Source organism: Vanellus vanellus, assembly GCF_965231255.1.
Source record: "Vanellus vanellus genome assembly, chromosome: 8".
In the NCBI taxonomy this organism is placed as follows: Eukaryota; Metazoa; Chordata; class Aves; order Charadriiformes; family Charadriidae; genus Vanellus; species Vanellus vanellus.
Genome location: NC_138913.1, coordinates 3,199,522 through 3,210,008, shown reverse-complemented (window position 1 = coordinate 3,210,008; position 10,487 = coordinate 3,199,522). Strand labels below are relative to the sequence as shown.

Here is a 10,487-nt window from a genome sequence, read left to right as displayed (position 1 = left end):
AATGGTTACTCATAAAATGACATGATTATTGCTCAGTCCCTTGTCTCTGTCAATCTTTTTCCAAGAACACAGAGGGAAGGTCAACAGAGAGATGACTTCATGAAAAGGTCATTGTTACTAGTTAGGGCATTGAGTCAGTTCTGGTCACTAGAGAATGTGCTGGCTTTCTGATGCCACCTTTCCCAAACCACATGCTACATAATGAGTCAGTGCTAAGCATGGTGACAGTAGGAGGTGGTAGAGGTGGGATGAGCATATATACGTTTGGGTTAGTAAAGACACGGAAAAGGTAGCTATGAAAAGAGCAGTGATGGAGCAAAGTGTTTTTTTCATTCCTTTCATGAGCTACTGGGTTGGGTCTTAGACACCATATATTTTTTACCTTCATAGCCTGACTAGTTATAATCTCAAGACACGGTCAGGAATGTAGCACGCTAGTACCCATGTACTAGAGTCCAATTTTATTATCAATAACCACGTTCTGCTAAGACAGAGCCTCAGTTGTGCTTTAAAAGACTGATCACAAAGAAACCTTTTTGGGGCCACAAAATTTTAAAACTCATTCTGCAAAAGTGTTTTTCAGAGACACTAAAATTATTCCTCAAAGGAAGTGACACTACAACTAACCAGCAAATTATTGATAGATCTGTAAAATACCTTTTAATTTTGAGACCAATGACTTCATGCCATTATGTAATAGTAACTTTTCAATACTTTTATTTATATTTTTAGATAAAATTGCAGCACAATTTTACTTGTTGAAATGCTCTCATTTCCTCCAGCCTGTGCATAATTTCCTCAGCAGGAGCTGAACATTAAATGTACAACTAGATGAGCCTGTCAGAGTAACAGATTCATAGTGCTGCATCCTGAATTTTCACATCTCCTGTAATAGTTATTAGTTAAACCTTTGTTATTTTTAGCTATCTCTCTCTGGATTTCATACCCTTATTATGTAAAAAGCTGTGGTTCAGCAAAAAGTATTAGAGCATGGGTGCTAGTGTAATACTATTTCCATCATATCAACTATGTGATTACAATAGGTATGTTCAGCTAGGGCAATTTCAAAGATGACAGAGAATCAAAAATACAAAGGATTTTGCATGTCCCTGTGAAACATACAACACAATCTTTAATCACAAAAGAAAGCAGCCTTAAAATATGTCTGAAAATTAAATCAAAAGTAGAGAGTTACTTCAGTTAAATCAAACCATTCAGATGTAAATACAGGGTTATAAAATAAACTCAATGTAACAAAAGCCATAGCAAATGTAAGACATTTCCAATTTGGTAACATAAAATATTTTACCTGCTGATCATTTCCTTAAACAGCAAGTGCAGAAGTTAAAAGCAATGAGAAACTACATATCAATTCTATCCAACCAATTTAAAATTGAACATGCTGATAGAATTTGTTTCCCAGACTTCACACATTTCTACTTCTTACATATTTTAATATTTTTCTTGTTTCTTCACTAAAGACTTCCTTCTGAAATGACAGCATGAATTTGAAATACAATAATTTTGAAACAGCAAGGTATGATATTGGTATGGTTGTACTTCTATAATATCCTATGTTCTTAAGGCAGCCGCACTGTGATACCAACCAAAGTAAGTAAGAGCACTAGCTAAAGAGACGCTCTTTTTTCTTTTTCCCTATGTAGTTTTTTAAAACATTACCAAATGGGCAAACTGCATTACTTTCTAAAATGTAAATAGCCATGTCAAGAAAAAGTCTTTTTTGCATATCCATACTGCAATGTGAAGGGGTTGCTGTACCTATAACAGCTTTGAACAAAACATTTTACATATTGGTAGATAAGTACCTATAACTCTATGGAATATCATCAGGACTAATTAACCCTGACTAATTTACCCTACCCATATTGCTGTGACATCACTACTACATTTATGCAACAGATGTGGTGACTCAGACTTCTGACAGTTTCAGTCTTGATAAGAACTCCTTCTAGCTAGAACGGAGCCTCGTCCTCTGAGAAATCTCCTGGAGATAAAACACCCGGTAGCCCCTAGTCTGAAAGATCATCATCTTCATGTTTTCACAATGAACCAAATGAAGTTCTCCTTTCTGATATTCATAAATCTCTGAGTGACTTAGTTTACACACTTGGGAGACTGCATCTCCCATCACAGCTTTGACTTTTCTCAACAAGCATCATGGAAAATCATAAGGTCGCTGATGAAATGAGAGCTCTTTCAACTTACAGGACTTAACAGAGAGGAATCCCCACAACTCCTGACTTAATTTTCCAATCACTGAGAGTCAGTACAAACTACAGGAAGGATCAGGGCAGTATGCACTCCCATGAGTGCTTCTCATTATGTGCAGAGGTACTATGTTCTGGATAGTATTAGAAAAAAAGTTACCATCCCCTCTGCTCTGCAAGTGTATCTATCTATTCCTTTCAATACTCAATACTTCATTTACTTCATTTCAATAAAATTTTACCATGTTATCTTAAATGGTTTGGACAGCAGCTTTTTTTTTTTTCTAATATTCTGGAAGACTGGAAGGGACAGGTACTACTCTGAGCATATTTTCCTCACAAGTTGAGGCCCAAATGTCACAGGCATTACCAAGTGAGCTTTGAGAAGAAAAAGCACTAGCTATTTGGTAAATTTATTGGTTTTTATTCTGGCAGTTGTTGATATCTCTACCTTTCCAGAAACTTTCTGTAGTCTAATCGCCTGCATCACAGAAAAGCTCTGTAATGGGAGATTTCTTTTGTATTTCTGAAGTCACTGTCTCTCTATTGCCACAATTCTCTGGCAACAGTTTATCTGATGTGAGTTCCCGATAAATACTTTTTTATAGTTAGGATTTACCTGAATAAACACAGGGACGTATTCTGATAGCCACAGTATTTGGTGTAAACAAAATGTCTTGGGCTATGATCAAACAAAGCACATGTATGGAATTTTTATGGCACCATTCCGGTGTGTCCAGTGCAAATTCAGGAATGACTTTTTGCAGCTCACCATAGTTTGTATAACACATTGGTAACATTGCTTGTGAGAAAGCACCCTGGAAGGAAGCTTTAAGTCCCACAAGGGAGTTTACAAGCATGTGTAACACTGATGACTATATTGAAATGTGAGAAGCCTATCTGGTGAAAGCTTGTAATTAGCTTGGAAACAGTGTCCACCTACATCACCTGACATTGAGTTACAGCAGTTACTAACGGCCAAAATCCACCACCACTAAACCTGACTGTCATCATCAAACTGGTAAGACGTTCACCTATCAAAAATTCTGAGATAGCAGAGTCCAAAAGATGACAGCAACCTATTTGGAACCCAAATAAGCCAGTTGGGCCTCTTTCCGTCACACTAAGAAACTAGAAAGATGCATGAAATCCAATCTTTATGAAAAATAATATTGCTCCCAATGCTCATCATCCCGATCAGAAATATTCCCACTGAGTCTTGCTTGTGAACTTGGTCCACAGTTGCTGTGCAGCATAAACGAGCATATTGCACAATACAGCGGAATCCTGTGTGCACATCTGCATATGGATGATGTTAATTCTCGAGGAGGGCTTACCCATGTCTCCAAACAGGCTGCCAAAATACCTGCTGCTGTGCACTACTTCCTCCTCTTTCCAAAATCAGTTGTGCTTAGGGCCACATCTAGTAAAGAAAAGCGGTTTGGATTAAAATCCGGACCGTGCCAAACGTGACAGCTGCAGTGGCTCCTTTTGCTCAGGCTTTACTAAATACTTTTCAGAAACTTCACAGGCGTGACCCCGCCGAGCACCGGCGCGGTGCCGGGCCACCGCCACCGCCACCGCCGGCCCTCTCCTCTCCCCTCCCCTCCTCTCAGCTGGCTCGGGGGAGCCGAGCACCTCCTTCCCGCACCAGCCCGGCTACCCCCTCCCTGCCCGCAAGTGGAACAGTTTTATAAAAAAACAAACAAACAAACACCTTTTTTTCTTTTTTTTTTTTTAAAGGGGCGCTTCGATGTCTCCGGCCCCCTGAGGGGAGCGAATGCAAAGCCAAGTGGGGCGAAAGATAGGCTTTTGGCCTGAGAAAACAGCGAGCGCGGGCGCGGAGACAGCCGCCCGCCGCCCCGCCTCCTCCACCCGGCCGTCACCGAACCACCACCCAAAATGGCGGCGGCAGCTGAGGGGAACGGGCCGAAACACCTCGAAGGGCCCGCTCCGTCACCGCGCGCGTCACCTCCCCGCGCAGCTCCCTCCCCTCTGCTTCCCCTCTCCTATTGGCCGCCGGGCTCGTGCTCGGCAGCCAATCGACGGGCGCGGCCGGCCGGCCCAGAGCGAGGCTGCCCCTCTTTCCCCTCCCCTCCCCCGCTGGCGCCGTTCTTCGCTACCGGCACGATCGGCCGCCGGGGGAGCGGGCAGCGCCGCTCCGAGCAGGCCGGCACCGGCGCCTCCTCGGCTGGGCCACGCGGGCCGCACCGCAGCCCAACGGGCCTTGAGGCGTGAGAGGGTTCGGCACCGGGAAGGGGGAAGCCGGCGGGCAGGGGCACGGGCCCGGGAGGAGGCGGAGGAGCCGCGCTCCCTCCCACCTTCCTCCCTCCCCCCCCCCCCCTTCCCCTCCCGCCATGGCCGACAACGAGAAACTGGACAACCAGCGGCTGAAGAACTTCAAGAACAAAGGCCGCGACCTGGAGGTAACCGCCGCGGCGCCTGGCGGGAGGGGCCGGCCGGCCATGGCGGCGGGAGGGGACCGCCGCCGCCGTGTGGCGTCTTTCCTAATCCGCCGGCGAGGGGCCCGCGGCGGGGCCCACGGCCTGCGCTGCCCGCCCCGCCGAGAGGCAGGAGCGCCGCTCCCCGTCGCCCTGTGAGGGAAGGGAAGGAAAGGAAGGGAGGAAGAAGAAGAAGAAGGAGGAGGAGGAGGAGAAGAAGAAGAAGGGGAGGCCGCGCAGAGGGGCCGGGCGCGGCCGGGCCGTTGGGCGCCGCGCGGAGGCGGGAGCTGAGGGGGCAACGGCCGCCGCCGCCCGGCCCGGCCCCGCAGCGCGGCCCGGGGGGTTCCCGCCGCCCTTCGGCTGACGGGAGCCGGGGCCGGGCCGGGCGTTTAGGGCGCTTATCTGGGGTCGTTCAGTCCAGACGCGGGGTTGGGGGAGGTGGTGCCGCGGTATTGTGCTCGCTACGGCAGCGGTGGCGTTTTCGCGTGGCTCTACCTTAATTTCTGGCTCGCACTTAATAATCGCTCTCTGCGCTGAGTAGCCCCTAAAAAGCCTGAGTCAGGGATTAGGGCCCAGTTGGGTGTTCTGCTGTAAGACACTCAAGTGGATAAATGAATTAGTTATTGCCTACGCTTTAGACTAAAGATAATTATTTAAAAAAAAAAAACACAAAATTTTTATTTTCTTAAATAGGGCAAATATTGCTATTTTACCGTTTAGTTAGTTAAGTGTGGAAACAGTTGTGGCTTGTAGCATAGAGCCTCTAAACTTTTTGGTGGCGGGATTGCTACCTACGTTATTTGAGCTGTGAAGGTGCCTCCTCAACACAGCAGAAGAGATAATTAACTTCGAGTTTCCTTAGTAAATACTCAAATCTTAAAATTAGGTATCAATCCTCATCCATAAACACTTGGCCGGGAGTGCTGATTGAGGAAACCTGTACATCGTAATATTGTCAGGGTTCTGATCGAGAAATGGACTTCAGCATTCTCGTTTCTGCTTTTCCGTAGCCTCAATATGTGTCCCTGTGATTAGCATAATATTCTACTCTTTCATGTGAAGACAATTGTATGGTATTTCTTTTTCAAAAGTAAAAGATGCATTTATATTGCAGTCATTCATAAAAACACCTGCTAAGTTTCCAATTTGGGTAATTCGGAAGTTAATAACACCTCAATGTTTAACTTACCCAAGTATATTGATAAAACAGTTTATTATTCAGTTATGTACAAAGTTTGGTGATGCCAAAAATGCTGGAAGTGGGAATAACTACTGCAGTGATTGTGCTGTTTACTAATAGGGTTGTTAGCTTTGTAAGTAACTACTTGCCTCATGTTAATTTGTTTTTGTATAAATTGTTTTGTTATCATTGAATAGACAACTGTAGAAGAAAGGCATCTTTAGGAAGGTGCATAGGAAAGCATGTGCTTTCATAGTAAAAAATGGAACTAATGGGAAAATATGGGTTGAAATTCATGTGCGTTTTCTCTCCTTTGGTGCCTACATACTGAGTTTTAAGGTAAGTTAGCTGAAGTAGGGGAGGTTCAAGATGAACACGTGCAAGTAAAAAGAACATGTGTGTGTGTATCAGGAAGCAGGTATTCTCTTCGATATTTTTTGAATTTGCTGATGCACTTAAATGGCCTTTTACACAGTGAAAAAGCCACTGCTAGGCCATGTTAAATTTTAGATATTGACATCTATCCAACAAATCCTGGAACATATGCTTGGTACCTAAAATAACTACCATGGATGGCTATTTTTCATACAATAGCTCAGGCTTATGGCTTTCATTCTTGCTCATTAACTGCTTACACATCACATTTTTCATTAGTGTGAGAGATGTTGGTAATGTCCACTTATAGCCACATATCCTATGGTAGCAACAGTCGCTAATGAGTATTCGGTTAGTTCATAACACCTGTGTTCCTGTGCTGCTTTTAGCAGAAAGATGTCTATTTACTTCACATAGGAAGCCAACATTTGATCTTTATCTCTTTCCCTCCTCCCACCTCCTTCACTCCTCCCCCCTTTTTATCTCTGCTGAAATAGTGCATTTAGCCATTGGTTTCTTTTACAAAACTGTGGTCTTTTTTTCTTTTCCATGACACTTTACCTCCATCTGCCTTCAGCAGACAAAGAATAAATCACTTTAGGTTTGGTGTATCCCAAACTAATAGATGCTTCTAGAGGTTGTGAAGTGTTGCCATGTTGCAAATTACAAACTTTTAAGAAAATGGTACATACATGATTCCATGTTGCTCAGATCACTCCATTGACAGTTACATTGCTGTCACATTGTACTCACCTTCTGGGTCTTACATCTTCATAGAAGGTTATTGTATATCTAACAAAAGACAGGCAATTTCCTGCATTTTGTCTCCTAAAGTGCAAAGCGTATGTTTAGCTTTTTGGATACTTAATGAGTTAAGTTGGACTTTCATTTTCCAGTCCATATCCATGTGATTTTAAAAATACAAATTCAGGCCTTGAAAAAGGGGAAGAAAAAAAAAAAAGAAAAATCAAACCACACACACCTGTTTTACATAAGATGTTTAGCAAAATTCCTTCATATGCTCAAGCATTGGGTAAACATGCATGCATGGACATGTTATGTTGTAAACAATTGCTGCCATGTGTTTTAAGATAGATTGGTGGTGACACTGGGAATGGAGGGATTCATTGTGACCAGAAATATAAAATACTTCCTTGTCCTTTTTTCTTATTTATAGTACTGCTCAAATAAATAGTGTGTAATAAACTTTTTAATATTGGAAGCATTTGTACTGTGAGAGCAATAATTTGTAGCTAATACTAAGGCAGTATCTCTATGTAGTGTTTTAGATTTCTAGTCTAGTAAATGTGGCAGTCTAAGGTCTTCCAAGATTTAAGAGTTGTTAGAGCTGTGGAAAAAAAAAAAAACCATCAGTGTTGTTACTGCACAGAGGGGAGCTAGCCTTATGGAACCACAGAAGTGGTCACACTCATGTTTTGAACATCCAAACCTAAAATCTTACTTAAGTGCTTATCTGGACTCTTCTCTAAAACTATGCAAATGCTTATCTAGTAGGAAAGCTAGTTAAGTTGACTTTTTTTCATCTTGTGTCTTCAATGAGGAACAGGTTTTACTTGGGCTTTTTTTTTTTGCTTGAACAAGAAAAGATGATCTGTTTTTTTCTGTTTATTGTGGGTATGGCTGTGATGATACCCAGCTTTCTTTCCAACATTTGTTTTTACTTTTGGTAGCATGGACCTTGGCATTGAATACTAGGTCTTTACTATACAGAGATCAGGATAGGTGCAAATTGTTCATTGTGTCTGCAATAGACATACTTTTATGAGCAGTTTGTTTCTGAGTAATTGCCGTTTAGTGCTGCTGCATGTTAGGGGTCTTGAGTGCAGCCTTTCTTCTGGGAGGGTTTGACTAGAAGGTTTTGGGTGGATTTTTTTTGTTTGCTTTGTTTTGTTTGACCGGGTGATTCAACATTTCATTTCCTCCTGGTGATTGTTGCCTGCTAGGTTTTCTGAAATGAAATAAAAAATATTTTGTGCATATTATTTGTCTGGAAATACTGGAAGAAACTGATGAGTTTCTGCTCGCCTTTTCTTCCCTGACTTGCCTGTGTAGTTGGGTGAGAGATTAAGAAATGCTTTAATAGTGCCAGCACAGGAGAAGTGTCAAATAGATATTTCTGCTCTGTAATTGAGAGACGCGTGATGTGGAATGATGATAATATTGTAATGCAGGGTGCTTCAAAACGAATGTTGGAGCAGCCTTGAATCTAGATGTTTTAAGATCAACGATGTCAACATTCTAAGAGTTGCCAGTAGTGTTCCCTGGACTTGTAATGCTAACAATATGTTTTAGAACACCAAGGAAGCATCAGGGGAATGTTATGAGATATGCTGGATATCACAGATAGAAGCTTTTCAGCCTTTTCTGTATCCCACACAAAATAGTTTACTTGGGATTCAAATATGGAGGAACTGAAGGAGGGCAGGAATTTCACTGACTGAGTTAGTTAAAAATAGGTTTCTTTAAGCTGACTTGTAGTTCTGTGGTGAGGCTTATCCATTTGGCATTTAAAAATTATATTGAGATACTTGTTTGTGTAAGGCATTTTATTTGGCATGCGCAGCTTCTCCAGGAAAAACTAGAATGGCAGCATGTGCAATGTCATACTTATTTTTTTTTTATTTATTTATTTGTAACTGAGAGTCCCATTATAATTCTAAAGGGGGAAAAGTTGCTGAGATGTGATTTCTGGTGGTGTCTTGTAGAGATTGCGTTGGCTTTAAAAATCCCATAGCACTTTTATCTGTGATCCTGAGAGTAGACTTCATTGCTCCAATCTGCAAATGACCCAACATTAGCATAGGAGGGAAGTAATGGCTGGAGGAGGGCCTAAATCACTTGATTAAATGGAATGTGAAGAGTATGGGTGTTTACCAAATCCAAATATGAACTTGTGTGTATCTTTGGTGGGTTATTCCCTTGTTTTGTAGTTCAGTGCCTTTTATACCTGTGAAGGACAAGACACGGTTTCTCGTTCATTGCCGTGGTCACTGTAGTAGATGTTCTGGATTGCAGATTAATTTTCTCCAGTGGTGGTCTGCAGACTGGGTGCTTTGAGTAACTTGTGTAGTGAGTAAGCAGTTTGTGCACAGAGCCATAATAAGTAGCATTTAAAAAAAAATTAATGTGCCATACAGTTCACAAAATGTTTTGGAGGTAAATAATACTCTGTTTCTGTACATACACCCCACTCCCTTTTTTTATTTGTATTGTGAATCTCAGACCAGACTGGTTCTAGTGTAGAGTAGCAACTTTCTAGGAAGCAAGGATGGCTCAAGCAGCTCTGCCTTAAAGTAACTGTTGCCTTTGCAGTTCCACAACCGAAACAACGTGCCTTGGAAACCATTCACTAAAATGAGAGGAATAGGTAAAGCTCTACCATCATTTGCATGCTGTCAGACCTTCCTGTTGTTGATGTGTAAACCCAGCTACTTGAGTGAAATATTTTATAATAGCAAAAAAACCCACTCCACCCTGCAAAACAGTAAAGACAGGCTGTGTATGTGATAGGGTCTGAGTTTCTGAGAAGCAGTGATTCAGAGAAGAGTAGAAGAGGGATCAGGATATACTAGCTGAGCACGAGCTCCAGGTATATGCTGGTGTACTTAGAAAGAGCTGGTAGAGGTGAGCTGTTCCCGAGTGTGGAGTGCAGAACACTTCTGTATCTGGTGGTGTTGTGAAAAAACACTAGAAAGTATGGGGATCCTGTAAGCATCAGCTAACACAAGATTTTAATGATAAGCTGAAGGGCTCAGTAATGACTAATGGTCAGAAAATACCCCTTGTGATAAAACTTAAGTTAAATATATTTGAAAAAAAGGAGGATGGAGGGGTAGCAATCATAAGATGACAGAAATAGATTTGATCCTTTGATTTTTCAATGTAGCGAATGAAGAACAGGATAGAGTGACGGAGAGCACCACATAAATTCATACTGAAGTGATGCATGTTTTTAAATTGGAACACTTTCCAAGGACCGTTCTGAATTCTGTATCTAGAAACTTCTAAGTTGAGATTGGTTTCCTACTCACAGTTGTATTAATGCAAGCTGAGAACTGACTGACTGAGAGTCTAACAATCAAGTCAAATCTTCTACAGAACAGAAGGGCTTTGCAGTGCCATCTGCCAAAGAGACCATTAGGTTTCTGCCCTTTGAGCTGTTTTCCAAAGACGACAGAAGTTGATCTTGAGTCTGTTTGTCATTTTAGTTTCTCCAAATTATCTATTCCATCTCTAGGCTGG

General features: G+C 42.2%; 1 protein-coding gene across 1 annotated transcript in view; it reads left to right on the top strand.

Moving 5' to 3' along the window:
- The first annotated feature begins 4,342 nt into the window (after window positions 1-4,342).
- The window catches only part of KPNA4 (karyopherin subunit alpha 4), a 29,298-nt gene continuing 23,153 nt past the window's right edge, over window positions 4,343-10,487 (top strand). The window contains exon 1 of the mRNA XM_082487041.1: window positions 4,343-4,654. Within this exon, the coding sequence (XP_082343167.1) occupies window positions 4,586-4,654 (69 nt within the window). The 5' untranslated portion in view covers window positions 4,343-4,585. The remainder of the gene's footprint in view (window positions 4,655-10,487) is intronic.